The 27765-nt window shown below is 52.0% G+C and overlaps 1 protein-coding gene across 5 annotated transcripts in view; it reads right to left on the bottom strand.

Annotated features, from left to right (window-relative positions):
- Positions 1 to 27733, bottom strand: part of TSPAN14 (tetraspanin 14) — a 54821-nt gene extending 27088 nt beyond the window's left edge. For 2 of the 5 annotated variants that reach the window (XM_045522710.2, XM_010963098.3), the window contains exons 1-2: positions 27116 to 27252; positions 710 to 807 (exon numbers count right to left, since the gene is read on the bottom strand). In XM_045522710.2, coding sequence (XP_045378666.1) covers positions 710 to 790 — 81 coding nt within the window. In that variant the 5' untranslated portion in view covers positions 791 to 807; positions 27116 to 27252. Of the gene's footprint in view, positions 1 to 709; positions 808 to 16682; positions 16708 to 27115 lie in introns of those variants that run through there. The other 3 variants (XM_074374310.1, XM_074374311.1, XM_045522711.2) reach the window with 2 other exon arrangements.
- Between the last annotated feature and the right edge of the window lie 32 nt (positions 27734 to 27765).

The following is a 27765-nucleotide window of genomic DNA, read 5'->3' as shown; positions in this document are numbered from 1 at the left end:
CCCATGTCCTCACCTGTGTCTCCTCTACCTTGTACTCATTCAGCTCCAGCAACATGATTTTCTTTTTGTCTCTTGCACATGCCAAGCTCATTCCTGCCTCAGGACCTTTGCACATGCTGCTGCCCCTACCAGGAGCTTTCTTCCTGAGACCCCACATAGCTTTGTTTTCACTAGTACACAAGTCTCAGCCCACAATCCACCTCCTCAGAATGCACTTCCCTGATCACCTTGGCCAAGGGGCTTCTCCCTACCCACTCTGAGGCTCAGTAGGCTAACACCCCTTCTGGTTGAACCATAAGCACAGCAAGGACAGGGCTTTATTGCCCTTGTCCACTCTCACCTCCCAGAGCCCAGAACAGGGCGCACAAAGGACCTGGCTGCTGATGTTTCCCTGGGGCATTCCTGGGGTGTGGGTTGAGGGACACAGACATGCTTCTGGGCCAGAGCCCCAAGCCTTACAAAACCCCCAAGGGTGGGGTAGGGCCCCTTAATCTGGTCTTCAGCCACCTCTTGGCCTTTCCCATCGCAGCACTTAATGGTCTATTTTATAATTTACTTGTTGCTAGTTTCATGAGGACAGGACTCATCAACCCTGACCACCATCTCCTCCAGAGCCTCACAGGGGGCCTGGCAAATCAGAAGTATGTGAAGAATCACAATTTACTATTTAGGACTAAGCCAGGGAACGCATCTGCTCTCATCCACTCACCCAGAAGACGATGTTGTAACTGAAAAGGAGGTACTTGTACCAGCAGCTGACCTCGGCGTTAGAGTATCTATAATAGTGCATCTTCTGAGAAGCAGGATCTGTGGAGAGAGGGGGAGGGCAGTGATGAGGCAGCAGGTTCAGTTTCAAAACATCTCCCCAAAACCTGCGCCCCAAGGAAAGAGCAGAGGCAAGACACACACACAAGCTCCAGAAATCCCCAGAACATCTCCCGTGTTCTTTCACTAGTCCACACATAGGTTTACTACCAATGCCGGCTACAGGTTAGACAAAAATCAAGTGAAGCCAACTTTCCACAGACCGCCAAAACACTAAGAGGAGAATTCCTAAAAGAATGAACAATGGTGATTTTTTTTAAAAAAAGTGTCTCCTCCCGAACACGAGGACTTCGGCTGGGAACCTTCCCGAACATTTATCTTATCCCTCTCTGCTGGGTACTCATTTCCCCACTTCATGCTGGAGGAAACAGGAGTTCAGAAAGGTCATGTGACTTGCCCAAGGACAAGACAGAAACAACAGGGCCCAGGATCTGAACCAAAGATGGAGGGTCCACAGTCCACGTCCTTTCTTCCCACCACCCAGGGCAGAGTGGCTAGGAGTTGAGGGAACCAAACAAAGAAACAAGGGCTTGACCACTGAGAGCTGCATTTGGAAGAAGAGATGAAAGGGCAGGTCTGGACGTGATCTCACCGTGGCCGGTAAGGAAAAGCCATATTCGTTCATCTGAAGTCTTCTGCGGCAACCTCCCAAGCTCAGGCCTCAAGAGGTGAGGAAGGCGAAGCACCCCGGGCTGGGCAGAGGGCTCCAGCGCACACACAGAAGCCAGCCTTCACCCCACTCCTCCGCGCCCTGCCCGGCCTGCCCTCCAAGCCCACCCAGCCACCAGGACGGCCGCCTTGGCCTCCTGGGGCTGCCGTGAAGCTCAGATTACAGAACACTGAACTGCACAGGGTGAAGTGTGTGCTATTCTTTTTTATCTGTGTCCATCCCCCAAAGCCTACACAAAGGAGGGTGCCCTTAAAGGATCTGGCCAACCTTTACTACACTCTTTTTGAACCCCAGTAGCAACCCAGGTGGATCCCTAACTCCCCTTGACCCCCAGTGCCTGAAAGGTGGGGAAGGAGGGAGATGCCTCAAGCTGCCCCCCAGCCCCCTGTGGCCTCTCACTCCCCGGGGTGAGGAGAGGAACAGAATGTAACCGAGGGCCTAAGGCAAAGACAAACAAGGCTACTCTGGCAGTGGGGAGGCTGCCCACCACCCACCCACAACTGCCAGTAAGAGACCAGCTTCTGCGCTTTGCTGTGGAGCAGCCACTGCAAAACCCCTTCCTGGGAGGCGGCCTCGGCTGCCTGGCCACTGGTCTGTCATGTTCTGAGAAAGTGGTGCCGGGCAGGGACATGAAAACCACATCCCTCTGGAAATGGGTGCTCTGACTGCTCAACCATCCTTCCCACAGAGCAGAAGCAACAGGCAGAGTCTGGACACCACCATCCACCCGCCCCCTCCCTCCAAGAGGGATGGGAGCGTGGTCAAGGCTCTGCTGGGAGCGCCCGGCCTGCCTGGCCTCAGAACCCAGCCAGGAAGGGTCAGAGACCCAGCAGCCCCCATCCCCACCTCCCAGTCCCACCTGCAGAACACCACTTCCACAAATTTCCCCTTCAGGAACGTGTATGAACAAAAGCCGAAGTACCGAAGGACAGTACCGGACACAAGGACACACAAGAGGCCTGAACACGGCCTGGGACACACAGAGTGGCTGCAGGGAGGATCAGGAGCCCTTGAGCAGAGACTGCATCCTTCAGCCACATGACCTGATCCGGGGCAAGTGTCTGCCTCTCAGGGCCTCAGCATCCTCAACTAAAATGGGGCAATGACCGATCCCTAATGTCACCAGTGTTGAGGAGAGCAGCTGGCAACATCAAAATGACTAATTCTAAATACAGATTTCTGGAGGTTCCGGTAAGTAGGCCTGGGTTGGGCCCGAGAATCTACATTTGACAAATTCCCCAGGTGATCACCCAGTGGACCCGGTATCAGCTTGGGCATGGAGGACTGCGTTCCCTCTAGGGATCTTGCAAAGGCGGGAGGACCTTTTTAGCTGTGCTGCAACAGAGACTGGGGGTGCGGTAGGTAGTGATGGCTCCTGGTAGGCAATTAACTAAAAGTAACCAAAATTCATCCATCTGTGTTTCGCAGATTACAAAGCCCCAAAGCACTGGTTTGCTTTCCTAGCTACAGGTGACTGGATTAATCCACATAAAAAAAATTTTTTTAATCTAAAACTCAAGTAAGCTCACGACAGAGAACAGCCAACTTCACTGGAAATGACCTATGAGGCAGAAAAATGTTCTAAGTGGTAGAAACCTTGTTCTTTTTATGGACAAGACAATCCTGCTCCTCAGAATGCTAAATGCATGCCCCCCCGCACCCCCTCCTTGTGGCTCCTAAAGAAGCCAGAAGGTGGATGGCATGCCCTCCATGGAACTGGGCCCCAGAGATTGGGGAGGGCTGCTAAAGCATGGTACCCCAAAGTTCAGGAACCCTAGAGGGCGCTCCTTAGACATCATTTAACCTGACTAGAGTTAAGACCTCTCCCCAGAGCTCTGAAGCAGTAAACAAAGCCAGGCTCCCTTCTTTTTCCTTGCTCTGGGCTCCACAAAGAAACCAGCTAACTAGCACGTACCTGTATGCCTTCCACAGCACTGCAGACCTCATCCCTGCTCCTTGCCCAGGGCCGCTGGAAAATGATTACCCTGAGGTGACACAGGGACTCCCCAGTGGAGGTCCTGGTCAACTTCAGCTCTAGCCAGGTAAGTGGGGAGAGCACGGAAAGGCCACAGGGAGCTCCCTGGCACGCAGGCGGCAGGGAGCCAGTGCTCTGGAGTGTGGCTTCTCTGCTGGGGGCTGGCTTTCTCACCACCTGCTCCTCCCTCTTCCACGGGGCTCCAGGGTCTCACTCCACAAAGACACACAACCAACCAGGAAACAATTCTGTTTTCACAGCTGTCAGGGTCCAAACCCATACCCAGAGAATCTCAACAAATATGACATAGACCCCAAGCCCTCACTCCCTGGTAACTTAAACACTCGGAACTATACTAGCCCCGTCTACACCAGGGAATGATCAGAGAGAAACACCCTAATCATCCATGAGACGGTGTGCCACACTCAGACATGTCCCCTTCCGCGACTACCCCCACCCCCCGACACACAGCACTAGCCTGGGCGTTGTGCCATTTTTGTTGGACCAAACTAACCTTACGAGGTCTTGGGGTGTGATGTCCCAATGACACTTACTTCCCCGTTCCACCCCACAGAAGAGGAAACTGTCGAAAGGGAACAGCTTAGTCTTTCTTCACCCACTTGCTTATTCCTCCCCATGGAAGAGAAGGCACTTAACTGACCAGGAGGTGGGGAGAGCTCCCTCCTCACCTAAGGAGCGAAAGAGATGAAAGGCTGCCTCTTGCTCTTGACCTGCTCGCTCTGTTCTGGGATCAGGCGGTGGAGAAACAGGTCCTGAACTTCAGCATCACCAGGAGGTCCAGGGCTCCACATAGGCAAGTCCCAGAATTTAAATGGAAGGAGGTAGTGGGAAGACTTGTCTGGACCCCAGCCTAAGCCACATCCTCCAACACAGGGCCTGATGGCTGTGGACTTCGGGGGAGTGAGGCCAATGCCGAGCATCTGAGGTCTGGCTTGGCAGCTTCAAAACCTCAATGGAGAAAAGACTGATGAATGCTACCCAGCCACCAGCCTGAGGTGTTACCCACATTTACAAAGAAGGCCAAAGGCAGTGAGGGCCGGGGTGCTGAAGTTAGTACCAGATCTGACTCAAAAGTTAGTCGAAATGACTCCAAAGTAGACCCTGACTTCTCACCTTATTTGCTAACCCGAGTCACATCAGAGGAAGGCAGAACTTAGCTCTCTACCAACTAATGAATTCAATGAACACCAAGACCATTCACCTTCAAACACAAACACAGAGACTAAGAATCTTAGCTTTCTAAGAGAGGATGGATAAACTGTTCACAAATACTAATTACCACAACTGAGAAGAATCTCCAAAAGCTATTTTTTGTTTTTGCATAGAAAACAATTATCAGAAAAATTTAATTCCAAGTCCTCAAACTGTCTCAACTCCAAAACTTACTAAAACAGAATAAAGTATTTATGTGGCAAATAGAAAGCATGTGTTTGTAAAAACATCAACTTCTTAAAACAAGGGGGAAAGCTAGAATCATGTAAGTGTTGAAAAAGCTGGTTTGCCATCGAAGAGGAACTGAAGAATACATTAAAACCAGTCGAAATATTCTAAATTTTAAAGGCTTCATGTATACAAGCATGCACACAAGAATAGGGCATTTCAGGCCTATGTTAATCTCCTTCACTTTTAAGCCAATAGGGAGAAACAATTCGAAGTACAAACATATCAATATAAAACAGATAAAAAGTTTTAAAATTCACATACAATTAAAAGTAACATTAAAATTAAAAAGAAAACACACAAACATGATAAGCCCCCCGCAGGCACAGCAATCATGGCAAAGGGTAAATACTATCTACGACATATCAAAATTCACACTTAACAAAAGACCCCAAATTTAGACAAAGGATATATGGACATTATACTGAAATGGAAGAACAATACAATTAATAGATGGAAAAATATTCAAAGTCACTAGAAATGAAACTGGAAGACAATCCATAGATCGTGTTTAACTTTTTTTTTTAATTAAAAAAACCTTTTTGGGGGCGGTAATTAGGTTTACTTACTCATTTTTAGAGGAGGCACTGGGGATTGAACCCAGGACCCCGGGCATGGTAAGCATGTACTCTACCACTTGAGCTATACCCTCCCAGCTACACTTTTTGATTTAACAAAATCACCACCAACAATGCTGGCAAGCCCATGGTGAGGCTGGTGCAGGCATATCTTGCTGGCAGTGGAGTAAACTGGTACCATCTTTTGGTAAGCAATACAGTTACAGGCATTCAAAACCAAAAAAAAAAAAAAAAAAAAAAAGGAAAAAAAGTCAGACCCTTAATCCAATAAACTCATGACTCAGAATTTGCCTCAAGCCAAGAAACCAAAAGAAGTAAAAGAATATGCAGTAAGTATGAAATCTAAACATCCTGGTTTGCAATTATGAAACAATTTGTAAGTGTGTGGTTAAAGGTCAAAATGGAACATAAAAGCATGAAAATGCATGGGGTAGTAGCCTTACAAGTGATTTCCTAAAAAGGTTTCCATTGTCGCACTTACCGTCACCACCTTTGTATTAAACTGAGGCCATTACTGGTAGAGGATGCTGTGATGACCTCTGCAGTTGTAAACAGGGCTTGTCTACTTTGGGATTAGATTAACCTGTAAGATTCCTTCCTTCTCCCTCTTCCCCCTTTTTTTTAATTAAAAAGGTAGCACATGCTCACCTGTAAAATATATGGACAATTCAGAAGTGTGCAGAGAACCAGGAATGAGAAACCACAATCAACGGCTTTTCCATTTTTCTTACTATGGTCCACAGTAAGAAGCACATTTAACAAATCAGTGCACACACTCCCATGCACATGTGAGTTTCAAGAAAACAGTACTTTCCTTTATCACATGCTACATGTTCTAGATTTGCCATTTTAATTTTTTTCAAAATCATCCCTGCACTTAATCAAAGAGTCAACAATTGTAAAAGCTTTGTTGAGAAAAACAGCAGATCCTGAGCCTTAAGGCCTGGCCTTTCCCTTTCCAAGGACATTCTCCACTTCTAGCTGGTCTTGATGTTTACACCCCAAATATCTCTTAGACAGTTCTGTATATAATGTGCTTGTATCACTATTGCCTGGTTTTTCACTGTTAGGTATTACCTATCCACTTCCTGCCCTGGAAGCCATGGATGTAACTCTCTTCACTCCTGTACAAACCACCTCTCTGCCCAGACTACCCCTTACACTTCTTTCCCACATCTCCACTCCAATTTACAGTTAAACAGGAGTGTTGGCTAGGGTGATTTTCGGAGTGTACATTATTAGCACCATGTGAGCCAACAGAGTGAGCCATGTAAACCATGATCACTCTTCCTCCCCTGTACAACTTTTTGTTCTCGGGAGTTAAGAATTCTCTTATTTTTCTGTTTGCTTAATTTTCCACAAACTTATTAATCTTCAACCCCAAATTCAATGCCAGTTGTCCAAATCTTTCAATAAGTTCATTAACATCAGATGTTCTATTTCTAATACTTCTTCCAGAAGAACTCTCTCCTGGAATCCGCTGAGCTGTTTTAATCTGGACTGGTGCCCAGAACCCCCTTTGCCTCATTTGGGATACAGCCTACGAGAGAAATTAGTCTTTGCTCACCTTCGTAGAGAAAATCTTCAGTGCAAAAGGCAAGCTTTTCAGACCCTGTATGTCTGAATACATCTTTATTTTACCTTCTTTCTTGAGTAACAGTTTGGCTGTCTATAGAATTCTATGTTGCAAAACAATTCCACTGAGATGGTGGAGGCGTGGCTCTACCATCTTCTATACTTCATTGAGAAGCCTGGAAACACTTTAGGCTGAGTCCTGATCTTTGTATTTAACCTTTTCCTTTCTCTGTTCCTATGAACTTATAGGAGCCTCCCTTTCTCCTCAATACACTGACACTTCAGGGTACTGGTCTGACTAGTCAGGGTACTGGTCTATCTTCATCCACTTGGCTCAACATTCGATGAGTCTATCCAATATGAAAACATACTCTTCAAGGAAATTTTTTTCTTAATGATTTTCCCACTTGCATTTTCCTCTGTTCCCTCTTTCTGCAACTCCTATTAATGGATATGGGAGCCCTGGCTGATTCTTTAGATTTCTTACCTCTTCTGCTCTATTATTCATCTCTTCATCTTTCTTATCTATTTTCTGGAAGACTCCTTCAGTTTATAATAATTCTAATTATCCTAATAATTCTACTTGATATTTTTGCTCTGCCCTTATTCTTTTAAACTTTTAGCATCTGAAAAACTCAGGAAATAAGCATAAGATAATATTACCTGGGTATTTCAGAGAGAAGCTACAGCAGAGGATATGGGGGGTGGAGGGTCTGTCCAGGAAAGGCCCCATGGGGTCCTGCTCCATTACAACCTGAGAAAATGCCAAATTTTTTTTTCAAAATATTCTCTCTAAATAGAATATTTGTTTTAAGCTGCCTTTTTTCACCTATTTGTTTTGCTTTATTTCATGTTAGGCCCTTTATTCAGTTACTAGTAATCCTTGGTCATCCTCATGACTAAGAGTAAATGCCTAAGAACTGACTGGGAGCGCTGAGTCCTTGGGCAGGAGAGTTTCTGTGCAGGGGCATCTGACCGGGCCATTTGCTAGGAAATCCCAGTCATCGGCATCTTTAGTTCTTTCCTCTTAGGCTAGTCAGGTTCCCCACTGAGGTCTCTTTTAACCTCCTGCCTGGAAAGTAAGAGGCTGGCTGTCAGTGTTCTAGAAACCAAGTAGAATAGAAGGCTGGGGAATGGAAATGGTCTTATAGGAACCTCCAAGGACACATGGCATCTCCCAGGCTGTTAGTTTTTCCTTCAGCAGAATGAGTCACCAATGTCCAGCTAAAGGGGAGAGACATTTCCCAAACATCATAAAAAAAAAAAAGAAAGGACACTTATCTAACCACATCAACTGCCTTCACACACTTCTTACATTTAGCCACCTCTGATACTCCTCCCCTCCAAACCCCGCTCCCCCCAAAAAATAATAGGTGACACCAACTCCTATATTTTATACTGGGTCACTCATCCATCTATTCCTGGTTTGCAATTTTTTTCTTGCTGGTGTTCCCTTTCCCACTCTCTGTGTCCTTGTAGATTGATTCCTTTTTAAAAATTCCCTTTATCTTAAATTTTGTGAGGTTTTAGGATATATCAGTAAAATTAGGTGTGTCCACTCAATCCACCATTTTTACACAGATCTCTAGAAGACTTCAAAATATTTTTAGTTGCCATCTTTTTGTTGAGCAAAGTAAAAAGGATAAAACAACTGGAAGTATAATCTATAACCATATAAAAGAAAGGACAAAAGAGATTTTGCAGATGTAATCAAGATGACTAATCAATTTACCTTAAAATAGGGTAACTATCTGAATGGGTCCAATGTAATCACATGAGCCCTTAAAAGCAGAGCTTTCTCCCAGCTGAGGGCAGAAGTAGCCAGAGAGAGTCCAAGCCTGAGAAGGGTGCTATGGGCTGTGACTGGGCGTGAGACAGAGGAGCTGCGGGCAAGGACCAGAGTGAGGCTCCAGGAGTTAAGGGCAGCCCTGGCTGACAGTTAGGAAGGAAACAGGACCTCAGTCCTACAACAGCAAGGAACTGGATTCTGCCCCAGAACCTCCAGAACGCAGGCCTACCAACACCTTGATCTGGGCCACGTGAGACCCCTAAACAGAGAGCCCAGCTGGATTGTGCTGTACCCGGACAACGCCAGCTACCCATGCCCCGAGTCGTCTTGCTGGCTTCTCTCCCCTTCATTCTCCAGACTCAGCCATTTACGGAGATGTCAACCTTTCCACCCGGCCTTCGAGGCTCCTGGTACTGGTACCTGCCCTAGTCACAGGCCCAGCCCAGGGAAGGGCAGCCATTATTCCCAAGAGAGCTGAGGACCCTGCTCCACCTCTAAGGAGCACACCTTAGGTCCTGGACTTTCCAAGTCCTCAGAGCCCACTGGGTACTGAGGAACATTCACAGGAATAGGTAGGCCCAAGGGGAGAAGTCTAGGAGGGGACAAGTGAATACTGAAGGGAAATGGGTTCTGGTAGGAGAGATGGCCACAAAGGCAGGCCAGGGCAGGCTGCCTCATTGCCCATGGCAATTTCACGCGGAGGAAGGACACTGTGCCTCAGCCCCAGGGCACTGCCACCCTGAGAGGGGAAGGAAGGGTTCAGGACCATGGGCTCCCCACTTGGCTCTGTCTCACCCTCAAGAGTCAGAAGTGTCTATGTCCCATGCTAACCCACACCCCTAGGACCCAACTCCCCAGACTCAGGGTCTGCCAGAAACAGTGCAAAACTGGACACAGCGGCAGCAGCCACTCACAGGAGTCCAGAAGTTTGACCCTTCACCGTGGGCAGACACTACAAAGCCACCCAGGGCTTAGGGTGGGCCACCACCATTCCTTATCAAGGGGTCACAGGCATTGGGCCCTGCCATATGGGTGTGGGGGAAGGGAAGTTCCCAGCGTTCAGAGACACTCAGGCCTCTGACAGCTGGTCCTGGGATGGCCTCCAAACGGAGGTCCAGGAAAGCCTAGGCCACCAGCTCTGAGCCCTACCAGGCTCTCCAGCGGGCCTGGGATTCTAAGTGCTTGGCTTCCTGTATGAAACTCTGTACTTAGCAAACACAGCACTCTGAGCTTCCACAGCCAAAAACCCACAACCCCAAACCTGCTGAGTTCGAGGAGCACAAGGGGGCCCCTTGCTCGTCTGGTGAGGAGACATGTGTCCGCCTCAGTCCTGTCATCAGGAGAGAAGCCGAGGGAGGGATGGATGTGGGTCAGAGGATGGGAAGCGGGGAGGCGAGGAGGGCTCAGCAGGAGAAGTGCTGGGCTGGGAATGGAGGTCACCTAATCCAGTGATTTTCAAACTTACTATTTTTACTACTTTTTAAGCTACAGGAGCCTTTGTTCAAAGAAACTCTGACCCAGAAACCCAGCACGGAGGTGGGCAGAGCAGGGCACACATCTCTTCTGGTGGCTGGGAAAGCGGGGGCTCCATGAGGTACACACTTGAAAATGACAGGCCTGGTCCAGCTGGTCCCAAATTCCACAGAACATGAGAATCACTCAAGGAACTTCTTCCAAACTGCACATGGAGACTAGTTCAATCGGACTGGGACAGACCAGGAAATTCACATTTTTAAGAGCGGTCCTTCACAGCAGTCAGTTTGAAGAGATCCCCGCTGGCCAAATCTGGAACCAGGTGGGCATTAAAAAAAAAAAAAATACTAATGCATTTTAACTCACTGAATAAAGTAAGACCCCATGAGTCCATTCTAATATATACAAATGGATAAATAAACAAACAGGGGAGAGAGGAAAGTTCTTTACGGGAGAATGATAAATGTAAAATTAATGTAATTAAATCATCACCATTCAGGAACCATGACAGAGATAACTGATTCCGTCAAGAATCATCAATCAGTTCTTGGTCTGTTCCAGTAGTTAGAACAAAATACCACAGCCTGGGCAGCTTACAAAGAAAATAAATTTATTCCTCACAGTCCTGGAGGCTGGGAAGCCCCAGATCAAGGTGCCAGCATGGTCGGGTGAGGGCCTCAACCTGGTTCAAAGCTGGAACCTTTTCGCTGTGTCCTCACGTGGTGGAAGCAGCAAGGGGGCTCTGTGGGGCCTCTTGTAAAGGGCACAAATCCTCTTCTAGAGGGCGCCACGCCCACAACGTAAGCACCTCCCAAAGGCCCCACCTCCTGACAGCATCAGATCGAGCATCAGAATTTCAATATGCAGAGGGAACACTAACCTTCAGACGGTAACAGGTTCTAAAACCACTTGATGGAAGTTTGATGAGAGATAGCAAGTTTATAGTCTCCGAGTATCTCCCCCACAGGACACTCATTAATTACAAAGAGCATAGCAGTAACTCAGCAATGGAGAAACCCAGCAGGTACCACCTTAACCCAGTGATCACCGCTGCCCTCACCAGTAATGAGTTAAGCCAACATCCCACCCTCCTGAGGGGATACAGTGAGGACACCTCAATCCTGTGGTATTCCCCGTGCAAATGCATAACGTGAGTATAATCACGAGGAAAGATCAAAAAAGAAACAAACAAAACAAATTAAGGAAAAGTCTACAAAATAACTCCCCTCAAGTCAAAATGTAGAATTTGTGGCCATTCTCCTTTAAAAGAAAAAAATAAAAGGAGAGAAAACATTTGGGCAACAAACAAGCCTGGGGCCCAAACAGGGATCCTGAGAAAGATTCATCAGGCAGCTCATTCAACTGCCCAGGCAGCCCCAGCGCAGTGCCTGCCCAGCCAGGTGAGGCAGGGCCCGGGCACCCACAGCTGCTGCCCCTCAACCTCTCAAAAGGCTGCAGGGAAGGAGGCCCAGCACCTCTGCCGCCGAAGGTGAAGCCTCCTTCTCATGTGAGGCTGGGGAGCCACGCTGCCATGGTGCATGGTGCATGGTGCACGGTGCCTTGTGCCTGGATAATCACCGGAGGCCTGTTTCTGAAATCCTAAGTGCACACAAAATGTCTACACCCAGAGTCCAGCTGCATACAAAGACAAGGAAATCTGGGCCCACTGACATCTCCAATGTGGACTAGAACCCACAAGGCCTATGGGCTGGGACCTCCGGACCTCAGGAGGAGTGGGCTGGGCCCTCTGTCCACTCTGAAATTCCCCATGAAGGGCCTGAGTCAAGGCTATGGCATGACTGAAGCCAAGTGCACTAACTCACTCTGCGAGTCCCTGTTGTGGGAGACAAACATCTCAGGACCTGTTTCTACAAGTCCTGGCACCTGCTGCGTGCAAGGCGCCCGGAATGGGGCTGTGGAGACTTAGAACCCCAGTAAGACCGGTGCCTGATGCAGGAGGCTCAGAACACACTTCCCTCTGCTAAATGCAGAGCCAGGTAGGTGCAGGAGGGCAGGATGGGCCCGGCCCAGGAAGGAAGGAAGGAAGGAAGGAAGGAGGCGGGAAGCTGGTCAGGAAACGTTCCACAAAGCAGTCGGTTTAACCACTACAACCCAACATGGCGGCAGCCAAGAGTCTCAACAGAGCCCCAGCATGGGGTCTGACCCTGTTGGTGGCATTTAGACGCCAGCAGCATGGCTGTCTTTGCAGGGCTGACACAGTTGGGGTGGGTGGGGGGCACTCCTAACAGCCACAGAGTGACGAGTAGGCCTGCTCTTGGGGAGAAATAAATTCTGCTCTAATAACTGAGTCCTGGGCAGCCCTTCGGGGAGCTGCTCAAGCACAGTGCGAGGAAGTGACCCACTTGTCGGATGTAGACTGGAAATGTTCTCTTTGCAGGGGCTGCCCTCCTCCCACCCTCCTCTCCTCCAACACAAAGAAACTATATAGGAGAACTTAGAATTACACATTTACTCCTTTTCTGCCATTTTTCCCTGTCTGCCATTTTTCCCTGTGGCTCTAAGATGTTAGAAATCCCTGTATCCAAAATTGCAGTTTATTACAATGTACTGTGTTTTAAGACAACCAACCCACTTCACTCCAAGGACGGCATTAGGGGTACCCCCTAATCCTGCCCCAGGGTGGGGCTCTCCAGGCCAGGGCAGAGCCTGGCTCCTGGCCCCTCCAGTCTGGCAAACAGCCTGGGGGAAAAGGCTCACAGAGGGAAGAAAACTAACTTCGCCAATAAGCTATAAAAAGAAGCCTGCTGGAGAAAAATAAAACAAAGTGCATTGAAAATATAAAGAGAGAAAGAATAAGAGGGGAGGAAGAAGCAGATTTTTAAAAAATGCAAATCACTGGTAGAACTCTGCTGAAACAGCTGGGAGACTGCAGAGATAGAAGATTAGCAGCTTAGTCCCTAAAACAGTCCCACAAGGCCAAGGGCACCCCCAGGCCTGGGGGCCCAAGCTCACCCCCCAAAAGCCCCCCACCCACCTCCACCAGAATGAAGGGGATGGTAGGCAATCCTAGCAAAATCAGGAGTCATCTCAATCATTTTTCCACTAAAAAAAAGACCACAAAAAATAAATTTACGGTCCCTTTTCTGGATTATTTATTTAAACTTCAACGTAACACCAAAACATCTTAATAAGGAATGTTTTGTGTTCCTAAAAAAATCAAACAACATTTACAACCTGATTCTGATGGTGTCACCCAGCTGGGACAGACGGGGCGGGGTGAGTGGCACCAGATGGCGGAGTGAGGCTCCGCACCCCCTTTCACAAAAGAGGGCTCCGATTACCCCTAGGCTCTGCCCCAAAGTTGACCTCGGCCGCAGGCTTGGGGGAGGTGCCCACAGCTGCCAGGCGGCTTCCGAGGCCCCGGGACCTGCCTCCCAGACACCCCCCCCCCACCCTTGCACCCAGGGCTACCTGCTGTAAACTGCACGCCTGAGAGGGTGGGGGTCACAGAGCCAGAGCTGTCAGACCTGTTTAAAGACAACAACTTTAAGGAGGGCAGAGGGTGAAGACAGCAAAACCACAAAGCAGACAGAAGAAGGTGCGAGAGCATCGGGCGGGGCAGGGCGGGGCAGAAGTGTCTGAGCCAGTGCTTCTCAAACTTGAAAGTGCATGCAAATCACCTGGGAATCTTGTTGAATGCAGATTCTACTTCAGCTGGTGTGGGGTGAGGCCCACAGGAGTATGCGCTGCTACAAGCTCCCAGGTGCTGCCAGTGCTGCCCACCGGCGGGCCAGGGGCAGTGCTGTAACGGTGAGGATATGAGAGCCCCGAGGGAAAAGCAGCAGCACTGATGGAGGGAAAGGACCCTCAAGGGAGGTCCAGGAGGAAAGCCCACCCATCTTTACCGTGCAGCTGCGGACAGGGGTGCAATCAGCTTTCCTGGAGGAATGCTTTAATTTTGGAATCTGTTCAGTATTTTAGTACATCCCACTGGATCCTCACAGGTTATTTTTATTCCCATTTCACAGCTGTGGAAGCTACTCTAACCAGATGTTTATCAAAGCTGAACTCCCAGCCCCTTGGGCGTCTTCCAAGATCACAGGCCTCCTGTGACGCAGGGCAGAAACACACAGCCCAGAGCAGCGTTAGAGGCTGATCCCAGCCTGATCCCAGCCTGGAGACAATGGGAGGAAAGCCTGGGGTACAGGAGGCCTCCCAGGGGGTGGAGGCTGGGTGGGGAAAGGGAGATAAAGGGCCAGAAACCATTTTGCCTCCTGGAATTTTTGACAAAATAGAGACAAAATTTAAAGCCAGGCCCCCCAGGAGGGACAAAGGATATTAAAGGACAGAGGGTATCTCCATCTTACTGATTTTGTTTTCACTTTTAACAGCCTTGCCTCACTTTGGCAGGAGGTAAAATAGAGAGCTTTACTCCCCTCCCCCGCAGGTTCCATTCTACCAGAGAGAGAATGTGGCGTTTCCAAGAAAAGGGGCAATGCCGAGGTCTGAGGCAGGGCAATTTTTCAGTGGGCTCCTGGTGCCACACTCAGCCCCTGAGCACTACAGTGTGCTTTAGGGCTCAGGGTGGGCAGGTTTCCATGTGGACACCGCAGACATCTGTGGAGGTGATCGTCACCCCTCCCAGTCCCTCAGGAACCTGAGGAAGGAGTGCCCTGAGGGAGGGATGCCCTCTGTTAATCCCGTCTGATGACTTTTCTTCCAAAAAAGTATCCTGAGCTGCCCAGAGAGGCTCAGGGTAGTGACCAAGCATTTTGGAGTCAGATCCATAGAACTCAGCTGAAAAACGTCCAAATTCATCTGAGCAACCCTTCCATTTTCCAGACCTACACCCACGGAAATGAATTGCCAGGGTCACCCGGAGGGCCAGTGGCACAGCTGGGACCCCACCCTAGCCTTCTACCTCCCTGTGCTTTCCGGGAGCACTGTGCTGCCTCAATCATGACCTTTCCCACCCTCGTTTGGGCCCAAGTACCCTAAAAGCTGCATCTGTGCTTCAACGCATCAGACAGCAAACTTAGCTCTTTATGCTGAGACTTGTACAACATTTGCTGAAATAAGGACACTCCAAGGGTTGGGACTTGCTTCCTCATTAAGGCTTGGCGATAAGAGTCATATAAGACAGCCAGGCTGATCTCAAGATGGATGGGTTTTGAAAGGATGAAAGAAGATGCTGAACACACAAAAAAGTAGTGAGAGCCCCAGAGTTCTCATACAGAACTCAAAGGCAGGGGTACAATTACACACGCTGGCTGTGGGTTAGAAGGCTGGAGATGTATGGGTTGGGTGGGCACACCTCCGGAAAGAGATGCCAGTGAGTAACCCTCAGCTTGCCCACTATAAGCTGGGGGATAAGAGAGACCTGCAGACGCAGAAGGGGAGGGGATGGTTCTCCTCAGTTGGAGAAAAATCCCCACCACCCTACAGAGACCAAAATAAAGAAAAGAAACTATTTTCTCAACCACCTCTTCCACTAAATGCTAAGAGCATTTCCTACACAGACTCATACATGGAGAAGGACCGGGGGTAAAGGAAGATCGCACTTTGTGCCTGGGAGTGGCTTTTTTGCCAAAAACCAGGAGGCACCTGTGAACTCACACCCGCCCCCCCCCCCCATCTTTCTCTCTCTCTCTCTCTCAGGTCTTCGGCGGCACAAACAGATGAGACCTCTCTCTGTCTTCACAACACAGGTCAGCATCATTCTGTTCCAATGAGACCCTCTTTGAACAAAGAGGAAATCTCAGCACCACTGGGGCATGGAGGGTACAGCTGGGGGAAGTGAGGGTACAACCGGTAGACTGCAGGCCCTCGGCTCAGTGGAAGATTCATGTCGCAAGGGCTTCCGCTGCTGCTGTACGCCCGCTGCCTGCTGCCCGCCCGGCCTGCCGCCGCCTGCCTGAGATTCAAGAGCCCGGAGATGGCAGAACAAAGAAAAATGGCTGTGGCAGTGGCTCAGGCAGCAGGGGAGGCTGCAGGCCAGCCTGCCAGCAAGCAGGCTTTTCTACAGTGAGTGCTCCAGCGAGGCACCGGGGACAAGGTACAAAGGAAAATGGGGGCCTGCAAGACTGACAGCTACCCAGGCACACGCCTGGCCCCCGCCCAAGGGCGCAGCTGGGCCGGAGAGCTCAGGCAGAACCCCTTCCAGAGGCGGCGGGCAGGTGGCTGACAAGACAGGCCCTGGGTACCCCTGCTCCTTGCCCAGCGGCTCAGAGGTCTGACCCAGGGGGGTTCCAGGCACAGCATGGGGAACTTGGGGCGGGGTGATCCTGACAGAGGCTCCCACAAAGGGCAGGGTCCCTCCAGAATCCCAGGGATGGGGAGCCCTGGGAGAGGGCAGGGTCAGGCTGAGCAGCTCACCGCATCAGAGAACAGAGAGGGGCCCTGGAGTGGCTAAGATCTGTCCCCCGAAGGACTCTCTTAAGCATAATGGGCTCCTGCTGCCAGCAACAATAGCAGCACTTGCCACCCCCTCTCCTCCTCCCCTCCCCCCAAAAATAATCCACAATGGGAGGCCGCAGGAAACCAGGGCAGAGCCCATGAATAGCTCCACTGTCAGTCCCCAGGCCCCACCTCCTCAGCCCCACAGGTCAGCCCTGGCTGCCACCCCACCACAATAGAAACTTCTGTGCCGCCCAGGCCCCAAGCCCCACATGATAGGGCTGTGGGCCTGGGAAGCTCTGGACTTCTCACAGGGGCGGCATGTAAGGGCGATGGTGGGAGGGGCAGGGCAGGGACTCAGGCCTCGCAACCCACCAGGTCAGGGTCATATCAGGCACCTTTCTATTCAGGGGGCTATCTGCCAGCCGGTCCTAAAATCTCACTGCTTCTTGCCCTGCCCTGCCCAGGCACGGGGAAGCCAGAGCCACCTGGGGAAAGATTATGGTCATCTCAGGGGCACACGGTGGCCACAAGGTTGGGGGAACAGCCAGACGCTCCCAGGACTCCCAGGAGGAGCCCAGTGGATGAATCCAGTCCTCTTATATCCCTCCCTCCCTCCCTCCCTCCCTCCCCTAAGCCATCCCGGGAAGAAAACCTCATCTGCCCTCAGCCCCTGCTTCTGCTCTGCAAGGAAGCTGCCTGCTCAAAGCAGAAAAACCCATCTATTATTTACACCAGGTGCCTTCTACACAGGCTTTTAAAATCACGGGGTGGCACTCAGGCCCAGAGCAGCCTGAAGCAGCACAAAGCCAGTGAGGTCTGCTGGGCAGGAAGCAGACAGGGGATCCCAGAGCTGTAGAAGGTCCAGTGAGGCCTGGACAGGAGGCCTGACCCTCATATCAACCCCTTAAACCCAGGGAGAATCTCTTTTTCTAACAGCTGATTCCCAGCCACCCAGCCCAAGTCCTGCAAACTCCTGGGGCCACCGAAACTCACATATGAGAAGCCTCTCCTATCTGGCTCTGACTGCCTCTGCACATTCTTATATCACATTTTTGGGTGCACTAGCTGCACGGCCCACTGGGCACAGCCAAGGGCCACAAACAGCAGGTGCTTTAGAGATAGGCTGACCTGAGCTGAAACAAAGACACTGCGGGGAACCGCATCAGCATCACAGGCCCTCCAGTTCTAGGCTCCGACCCGCAGAAATAACAAGATTCCCCCAAAAGAAAAACTCAGCAACGTTCATTCTCCCTCTTGGAATAAAAACAGCATGTTTCTTTTCTGGTCAACCACCCTGTGCGTGGACCCCCCCATCTAAGCATTCCCGCAGCTTGGCTTGTAGCAACCAAACATGGGAACAACCCCAATGTCCATCCATGGGGGCGCTGATAAAGTGAGTCCCAGTGGACCACACAGAGGAATAGCATGCTGCTGTTAAAAAGAACAGCCTAAACTGTGTGGGCTGAAATGGAACAATCCCAAGATAAACTTCAGGGTGAAAATCAGTAAGTGCAGAACAATGTAAGTCGTGTACAGCACGGGTGTAAACAGGAGGAGGGTGGAGACGCTTCCCTGGCACCCGACACCTAGTGACGGGGACAGACCTCAGGGGGGCAGGACTGAAGGGGTCAGGGATGGAAATATTAATTTTCACTATATATCTTTATGTATTTTTCACCACATTTTTTTTTAAAATAACAAGGTTAAAACTAAACTGACACTTAAAATCCCTAAAGTTTGTGGCACAAAAAAATTTGACCTGCAACTCTCTGCAGATAGTTTCTGGTATCTACCTAGAACAAGGAAGGGGACGGGGGGAATGCCAGCCTCTGGAATAAATACTGATCTGCTCAGACCCTGCTCACAATTCCTCCCCAAGTCCCAAAATAGTTTTCTTAGGAACACCAAGAGTAGATTCTGACAAAGGCAGACAGGAAACCTGAAGTTGGTCCACACAAAGGACCATCTGTGGCTGGGTCCTCTCTGCTCGTTATGAGACCATAAGACCCCCAGGTTCAGGGGGGTGCTGAACCACAGGGATCCCAGGCCTCAGCAGGGACCCTTCTCAGGGCCCTCCCCAGTCATCAGTGAGACTCAAGGGCCTACGAACCCATCCCAATTTTAGCAGCTGAAGAAAGCTATTTCAACAGATTTCTAGGCCTGGCCCAACTCCAAGGACAGGCTAAAAACAGTTTCTCCAAAATCCCAGCTCAAAACCCCAGTCCCTTAATCACTAAACTCCCTGTACCTTTCAGGAAATGCAAGCTGCAAAATGGAGTTGTGAGATGAGTTTGGGCATTTATTCCTTACTAAAGGGATACACACATGTTGTTTAAAAGCCTACTTTACCTGACACATCGATAAATACTCTGCACTCAGAAGCACTGATGTCTTTCCTCCAAGTGATTTTCCCCCTAAGGAACAATATAATAACCCTCGCAGTCTCTCCCCCGCTTCTCAGGGGGATGACACAATGCCTATTAGAATCAGGACTGTCCAGACCATTTGGGTGAGACTTCTTGGGGGGCAGGGAGTGGTTCCTGAATAGAGCTCTCTCTACCTAGCAGAACTCCCCTGCCCCACCCCTAGGCCACCACAGAGATCTATCTCCTAATGACCGCAAGCTCACAGATGGCCCAGGCCACAGAGAAAGGCAGCTGGAAAGTCCTGCTCCCCTCTTCTGTAAGATGCTTTCTGATGAGTGCTCCATGTTCAACAAATAGCCCCGAAATTAAGGAGCACAAAATGAGACTTCACAACAAGTAGAATCACGCTGGCACTTGGAGCCCTCAGACCTCAGCTGCGGGGAGCAAGTTCCTGGCCCCTCGGTGGGCCCTCAGCAGCTCTGGCCCAGAAACCTAAACCCTCCACCACACCAAGACCAGCCCCTCTTGGCCCGCCTTTCTGCAGGAGTGGGCAGGGCCCCCACACCCAGGAGGCGCTGGTCCTCAACACACAGAATTCTGCAGCACCCCAGCTGGCACTCGCCACCCCCAACATTTGGCTTCCCACAGAGAGAGTTCCAGGATTCTCCAAGCCCAGAGCAGCCCTGGACAGACCTGCCCACCCCACCCCTGCACCTGGGCACATGCCACTCCCTCCTCCCGGCTCCCAGGGAAATGAACACCCCACCACTACCAGGCCTCTTTTGTTGACATGCTCCTTATCTGTTTATATCATTACTCGTATTTCACAGGAAGCAGCTAGGACAACAGGAGACATGACTGTGGAGGCAGGATGGCGGCACAGAGCCACAGTTCCCCTGCAGGGGTGGAAGCCCGCCTTCAGGAAGTGGGGAAGGCCCCTACCCACCACAGGCAGTCACCAGGTTTTCTTCACACACCCTTTTTTCTCACAACAGCAGGTGCCCTGGTTCTGAAAAAGCTGGCTGTTGAGACAGGAGCCCCCCCCCCCCCCCCAGCAGCAGCAAAGGCCCAACAGGGTCATGCGTGTAGGGTGTGACCAAGCAGAGAGGAGGGGCAGGGAAAACCAGGAGGAAGACCTTAGACAGGAGAAGGAAGCTGGGGCGGGGGGGGGGGGGGGGGGGCGGGGGGGGTGGTGCTCCATAAGGTCCCTGGAGCCGCAGTCCAGGCAGAGAGTGGGGGAGGAGATCACCCTCTGCACCTCCTGCAGCCCAAGCCAGGCAGATGAGACAGACGTCCCCAGGCCTGTGGGAGAGGGAGAGAGCCATAAAGTTGTCAGACTGGTTTGCCCAGGATGAGGAGAGCAGGAAGCACAAGGTACAGAGGCCAAGGGAAGGAGGTCGAGCAGGGAGGGTTGCCCAGAGCCTAATGGCTATGTCAGGCTCCCAACAGATCCGGCAACAAGGGGATCCAGTGCTGGGGGGTGCCGCAGGGCTCCGAGGCCCCGGGTCCACGCTGTATCCTGCAGGGTGCAGTGGGCGGCCCGGCGGCCAAGAGTGAGGGAGCTGGGGGACAAGGAACCAGCCGACACTGAAAAGAACAGGACTAGGGATTCTGGAAATGAAGGAGTGATGCCCACAAGGAGGGGCACCACTCCTGAGGGACAAGTGTGAGTGGTGATGAGCTCAGGCCAGCGCAAGAACCAACCGTGGGCAATACTGAACACAGGCTGCAGCAGGCCTCAGGATACTAACAGAGTCTCTTTTTGACCAAACTAGTCAGGCTCCTCTGAGCCCTCTGCTCAGCGAGACCCAAACTTGGGCTTCCATCTCTGTCCTTGTAGGGTCCAGTTTTAGCAAGAATCCTGCTAAGGCACTTTAGCTGGGATGCTCCACCTTCCGCAGCTGACCACTTCCATATCTGACCAGTGCAGCATCCGCCACGTGATATCTGATCACTCTAGCCTACCTTCAGCAAGAATCCTGTTAGGCCAGGTAGCAGAGAATTATCCCACCTTCTTCTAAATTTTCTATCCATCCACCCCCACCCCCACTACTCCTTAACTATAAATTCTCAATTTTCCTTGTAATAATCTGGGGTTGAGTCCAATCTCTCTTTCCTACTGCGAAACCCCATTGCAGTAGTCCTTAACACCTGTCACGATAGTCCTAAATAAAGTCTGCCTTACTGTTTTCACAAGTGTCAGAATAATTTTTATTCTTAACAGTACGGAGCTCCAAGACTTCCTGGACCCCTCACCCAGAGTGTGAGAACCATGTGGGCTGGGGCTGGCCTCCCCCACCAACCCCAGGGACAGACCCTGTCTGCCTGGCCCACAGATGAAGGGCTGAAACCAGACAGCCAAGCCACAGGGTGGCCAGATGTTAGGGAGGTCATCTGGAGAGGAAACAGGGTCTCTTCATAGCAGTGGTCACTCAGTGGGCATCCAGAGCCTTTCCTTGGAGCAGCTGGTGGGAGCTGCCAGGAGGCCCAGAAGGCAGCCTCAGCTACCTGAGCACAGCTGAGTGTGCACCCTAGACTGGGGATCAAAACATTTAAAAGCTAAAAGTCACACCATGGCCTAAACTGCCGCAGTGGGTGTGTGGGGCCCAGCCACCCCTCCCCGTGGGACCCAAATCTGAAGCTGAGGCAGCCATATTCCTTATTTCCACTTGTCACTTTCCAATAAGGTTTCCGGGAGGTTCCCCGATGGGCTTCTGATGCTTAAGCGTAGACCCTGACTTGGGACGCTGTGTCCTGGGATACGCTGCTGCCCTTGGCCCTCCCAGGCTCACCACTCAGACCTCAGGGCGTGGATTCAGGGGACGCTCATTTAATTCCCTGCTGCTGTGAAGGCCCTTCTCCTGAGTATTAGGACAACAAACTCCTCGAAGCCTTTGTTTTCAGTGCTCTCTGGGCCCTGCAGAGTAGACTGGCACAGGCCGCAGCAGCCAGTAGAAGCAGACAAGGAAAACCCAAAGAGGGGATTCATCAAACCTCTCCTCCAGGTCAACCTCTGCCCAGCTCCCTGTCTTGACCCCTCCCCAAACCTCACCCACGCAGCAAAGCCCAGCCTCAGCTCCCTCAAATTCCAAGGGAGACACAGAGTCTGAGGCAGCACCAGGAATGACCCTCTGACCCAGGATCCCAGAGGCCAGGCCATGGCTGTCAGCCACGCAGCACAGGAAAACAGAGCCCAAGAAGGTAGGAGCCAGTCCCTCCAGCTATCTAGCTGTGCACACCGGGGCCCAAGAAACTTCTCCCTGGCTGCTGGGCAAGGGAGGCAGAACAGACCTCCAGAAGCCTGCCCAGGCCCACTTAAACTCAGATTATCAGGCCTACTGCCTCCTAAGAGAAAACCACAGCCCCGCCCAGCTCAACCCAGCCCCACCCAACCCCACCAGGCCCAAGAATGGAGGAAGTGGGGTTCCCAGAATCAGCGGCTGGTGAGCACTCGGCTGAGAGCCGTCAGCGTGATGGGCAGCAGTCCCAAACCAGAGCATCGGCTAACCCAGAGGCTTCGCGTGTCGCTTCTCAAAACTGAAGTGTGCACTTATGCTTCACAGGGGGACGTGAGGGACAGGAAGGGCAGATTCTTCTCACTTTACAGATGAGAAAACCAAGTCCAGGAAGGAAGGGGGAAAAAAAATCAAAGATTGGTCTAGGTCACTCAGCTAGAAAGCAGATACACCTCGAAAGCTGGCCTCACCACTGCTCTACGTGCTGGACAATGTCATTCATCACCATGTTCCACTGGCAAAGGCACTCAACACTTCCCACTGACCAGGCCCTGTACTGGTCCAACACAGCCACCTGCCCTGTCTAAACCAAAAAAACACACACTGTTAAGGGAGAAAACAAATGTGGAGATATTATGCAAACCCCATACAGAGTCAGTCAGAGGACACTGCTACTCAAAGGCAAGACAAACCAGGAATGCTGGCGTTCTCCTAGATCAGATTCTCAAAACACTAGTCTTCTCAGTCCCTTGGGCACTCAGGTGGTGACCAGCCAAGAGTGGGACCGCTGCTACAGACTGCCATCACCTCTCCCTCTATTCCAGGTGGGAAAACAGCAGCCCTGAAAAAGGAGGAAATATGCCTAAAGGATGGTAAGTTAACCACACGTGGAAGAATGTGAGGTCTCGCCACCTCCACCAGTGTTTCCTGGCCCTGCTGGAAGTCACTGGATGCTAAGCAGGCGACAAAGCACAAAAGCAAAGTCCAGAGTGTAGTGGGCTCTTTGACACCCTCCAAGGGTGGCCTGAGTGGAAAAATGCAGTTAACAAAGGGGTTCTACCCACTTCTACAGGCCAGAGAACCACCCCAGCCCCACATTCAAGCCTGTTCTCCATATGACCCCATCCTTTAGTAACCTGACCATCTTACCTTTCCACATCCCTAGGCCTGCAAGCTCAGCCTGAGCCTCATAAGAGGAAGGGGAAGGGGGAGGCCTACAGGGGTGTCTCTACCTGCTCCTGCTTCCGAGAATGGTGGGAAGTCCAAAAAGTCCAAGGGCTGATGTGCCAGGGCAGAGGGGGGAGCAGGAGCCTGCTTCCCTTCCCATGGGCATTAATATCCCTCTTTAAAGGCCATCGGGACCCAGCAGCAGGGAAAAGGGATCATCAACCCCCAGCTCACAGCCCCTAGCACGTGCCTAATAAGAAGCCCTGGCCTGGGACTCACCACTAGTCCCTGAGCCCACAAATGAACGAATCAATAAATGAATGAGCAAAAGAAGACCCAAAGAACTCAAATAACTTGCTCAGGGTCAGAGGAGCAAGCTGCCTCTGCAGACTACCTCTGACTACCCTCACATGAATTTTTGTTCACCATAATACCTCTGCCCTTCAAATGTGGCACCTCAATTCATCTTTAACCTAAATGGCATTTCTTTAACTAATGCATGATCAATGTGCCTGGCGACACAGAAACGTATGATACTCAGACCTAGACCTTGGGAAGAAGTCACAGAGAAGGTACGGTGGTAGGCAGGTGGTAGGCAGGTGGCAGGCATCAGTGCTGTATACCAGATGTTTCCAGTCTTCTTTCTCTCCCCACCCTGTGGGGAAGTATGGCCATGTGATTGCTTCAGCCATTGAAATGCCACTGCTGGGTGGAAGCTTTAAGAGCCAGGGTAAGATTCATCATGCTTTCTGTACCTCTGTCCAAGTGACCAGGAATGTTCCAATTAATCAGCATGGGTCCCACAGTGAGAACAACATAAAGCAGGTATGCGATGGATGCGGTGTGAGCAAGAAATAATCCTTTGTTGCTTTAAGCCTCTGAGATTCGAGAATTGTTACCACAGCAAACCCTGATCTATCTGGACAGATACAGGCAGTGACTCACTCCCCAATCTTCTGTGCATGGCAGTGCTGGTCTTCCCATTCCCTGGCCTTAGGGAGACAAAAGCTAAATTGCCAGTCAATCAGCAGGGGTTCAGGGGTTCATCTGCTACATGTCCAGACGGATGAGATGCTTTCAGAAGCAGGGACTATAAGGGCACCTGCGCTGAAGGGCTTACTAGTTCTGCTCTGGGTCAGGCTTGTTCAGTGTATTAAGTCAACTTTAATCACTTCTTAGAGGAAAGCATGATCTAAATTAGATATGAGGAAACCCGGTTCACAGCCAGACCTTAAGCAAGTTACTCTGTGATCTCTCAAGGCCACAGTCTCATCGTCTGTAAAACGGGACGTTAACAACATCTACCAGACTGAGTCGTTTCAAGGATTAAATGAATGACTGCAAGTAAAGCTTCTAGGATAGTACTTGGTGTAAGTCTCACTCTCACTACATGTTTAAACCTTCCACATAAGTGCTGTAAGCTTATCCATAACCTCCTCTAGATTCTAAAACCAGCAAAGGTTTCCCAGGACTGGCACTTTGTAGGCAGTGCCAAATTGAACTCTACCCTAGTTGAAGCTAAACAAGTAACAAGTCAAATCCCTGAGCACTCAGTAACCTAGAGTGAGGCCTCAGGAAATGTTCCCTCCACCCAGAGTTTCCAGAACTCCCTGCTCTCTGGCCTCGCATGGGAACTCCACTACCACCAGAACCTGCAGGGCAGGGGCCCCCTCCCCTCCCACAGAGCAGAGCTTGGTCCTCCCACTCCCAAACACGAAAGGGGAGCTGCCCTCACCTGTCCTCAGAGATTAGCACAGCTGCCCTGCTGGTAAAGAGGGAACTTTCCTGGGCAGCCAACCCTTCTGCAGCCCCTTTCTTCGCATGCCTTCTTCCTAGAGGCAGCCACAAACCTCCAGACCAATGGGCTTGAACTCCTGTTTGCCTGAATAATGCTGCTAAACTGAGCTCAAGCTCAGACTAATAAACACTACTGAGCGCCTACTGCATGTCCAGCCGGAGACCACACAGCGCTGACAGCCAGTCAGGGAGCTGCGAGCCTGAAAGAGTACTTAAAACAGCTCCTGGCATCCCTTATTTAACAACCATGCTTAAATGAACTGAAGACCACGTTTGGTGGTCCAAGCAGTGGAGTTCAGAGAAGCGGGGATAGAGAAATAAAGAAATTCTCCAATAGAAGATGGGGTGCAACAAAGAATGATGCAATAAGATGGGAGGGGAAATCTGTCTGCTAGCCTGGGCTTCCAAGGCCTGTCTCCCAGGCATTATGGATCCTCAGGATGGGACAAAGCTTGGAGACAGCTGAGAAAGGAGCTAGAAGGGCATATGGAGCCATCGTAGTGGAGGCTTCATTCAGAGGGTGCCAGGGCCCAGGATTATCCCTGGGAAGAAGGGCGTCTCAGCCTTCCACAGGGCTGGATGAATGTAGTGGGGGCTGTGGGAGTGCTGGGGTGCTCTGATGGTCTAGGCCCCAAGCTTCACAAACAGGGAAGAGTGACCCAAGCACTCTGCAGGCACTAACTTCCCCAACTTTGAGGTCAAGGGGAAGGGGAAGGCTACTTTTGAGGATTTGGCAAGCAGCTCCACCCAATCCTATCTGCCCAGGAGCAACCCCCATCTCAGAAGGGAAGAGGACTCCTACAGAGCAGACCACTGGAGAGAGCACACCTGCAGAGGCGCCAATACAATGCCCTGCACTCAAAGTCCAGGACACTTGATGCCCCCAGGCACCAGCACCAGGGACAGCCATCGAGCTGCTGCAGACCACCGCACTCAACACTGTTCGGCAGCCAGCCGACAGGACAGGCCAGTACCGGGGCCAGCCACTTCCCTGCGACTCCCCACAGCACCAACCGCTTCTAGCCGGAGACCAACTTCGTGTCCCCCAGATACGGGTCCAATACACCCTACCCACCGGCACCACCACTCCTCCCAGGCAGAAGCAGCGGCCCGAGACGAGCCAACTCTGTAGCCACAGACCCAACTCGACCGAAGCTCCAGTTAGGTCAGGAGTCGGGCTTTGCTCCCAAGCACAGCCCCAAAGGACCAATACGGAGAAGCTGGATCACCACCTACTCAAACTGGCCGCCCCAAACCCGTGCAGGACAGAGTAGGACACACGGCAGGGGTGGGCGACTCAGAGCACACCCAAGGCGGGGCGGGGGAGGGGACCGCCTTCCCCTGTCCGAGCCACCCTCCACCCCTGGCCCGAGCTGCAGGCGGCCGAGGTTCCATGCCTGAGGCGAAAGGAGCGCCCATCCCCGGACTCGCAGCTGGGGAGAGGGGCAGAGCCCTGAACAGCGGCGAATCAGCCCCTCCCTCCCTGAGCGTTCCCACCCCCGCCCAGCCCCAGCAAGCACCCGTCCCGGAACGCGGACAGGGCGAGGGCGACAGAACCCCGAGCGCCAGCCGGGTCGCCAGCTGCAGCTCTCACTCCAGCCGGCACCCGAGTTCGGCTCAGCGGGGTCCGGGTCAAGGCCTCCGGCCCGTCGCCGGCGATCTGGGCAGACAAAGCCAGCGCCGCCCGCCGGGCCGACCCCGGGACAGGAGCGAGGGAGCCGGAGGGACTGAGCCGGGACTTGGGGAGCAGTCCTAGTCCCCAGGGGGCGCTCGGGGGAATCGGCCTCAGACAATGAGTGGGGCAGGGCCCAACGCTCCAGCGGGGGCTCCGCGCTCTACTCACCCGGGCGCGGAGGCAGCGGCGGCAACGGCGCGGCCCAGCTCGGCCAAGGAAGTTAGAGCAAGTTCGGCAGCGCAGGGCGGGAGGGCGCGATTCAGGCCGTCCGAGCGCGGGGGCGGGGCGCGGAGGGGCGGGGCCGGGGGCGCGGCGCCCGGCAGCGGCCCAGAAAGGGGCGCCACTTCCCTGCGCAGCTGGGCGCCGCCCCGCCCCTCCGAGCCCCGCCTCCGCCCGTTCGCCCCGCCCCCGCCCGGCCTTCCTGCCCTCTCCTCTGCGGAGCGGGCGGGGCCGGATCACTGGCCCGCCCCTTTGTCCCGCTTTGGGCGGGGTCGGAGGCTCGGGCGGCCCTGGTCGGCGCTCGCGCAGTGGGTGCGCGGCGCAGGCTGAGCCGTGACCTGCACCCAACACTTGGGGTCGCCTCGGTCCGCTGAGGCGCGCTGTGCGGAGGCCGTGTCGGCCTTGCCTCTGACCCGACCCAGACCCCACACTGAGAGAAGCACGAGTTGTGGGGGCCGAGGGGAGGCCACACCTCGGGGCTTCGGGGATGACGGGGTAGAGAGGTGAGCGCAGGGTTAGAAAAATGGCTGAATTGAAGATGCTGGAAGGCATTCCTGCCGGGCCTCAGAGGCTGGGGTTAGGGCGGAAGACTTCTAGAC

The sequence above is a fragment of the Camelus bactrianus genome, chromosome 11, assembly GCF_048773025.1.
Source record: "Camelus bactrianus isolate YW-2024 breed Bactrian camel chromosome 11, ASM4877302v1, whole genome shotgun sequence".
Classification (NCBI taxonomy): Eukaryota; Metazoa; Chordata; class Mammalia; order Artiodactyla; family Camelidae; genus Camelus; species Camelus bactrianus.
Note: the sequence above shows the minus strand (reverse complement) of the source record. Positions and strands in the feature narration are given on the sequence as shown.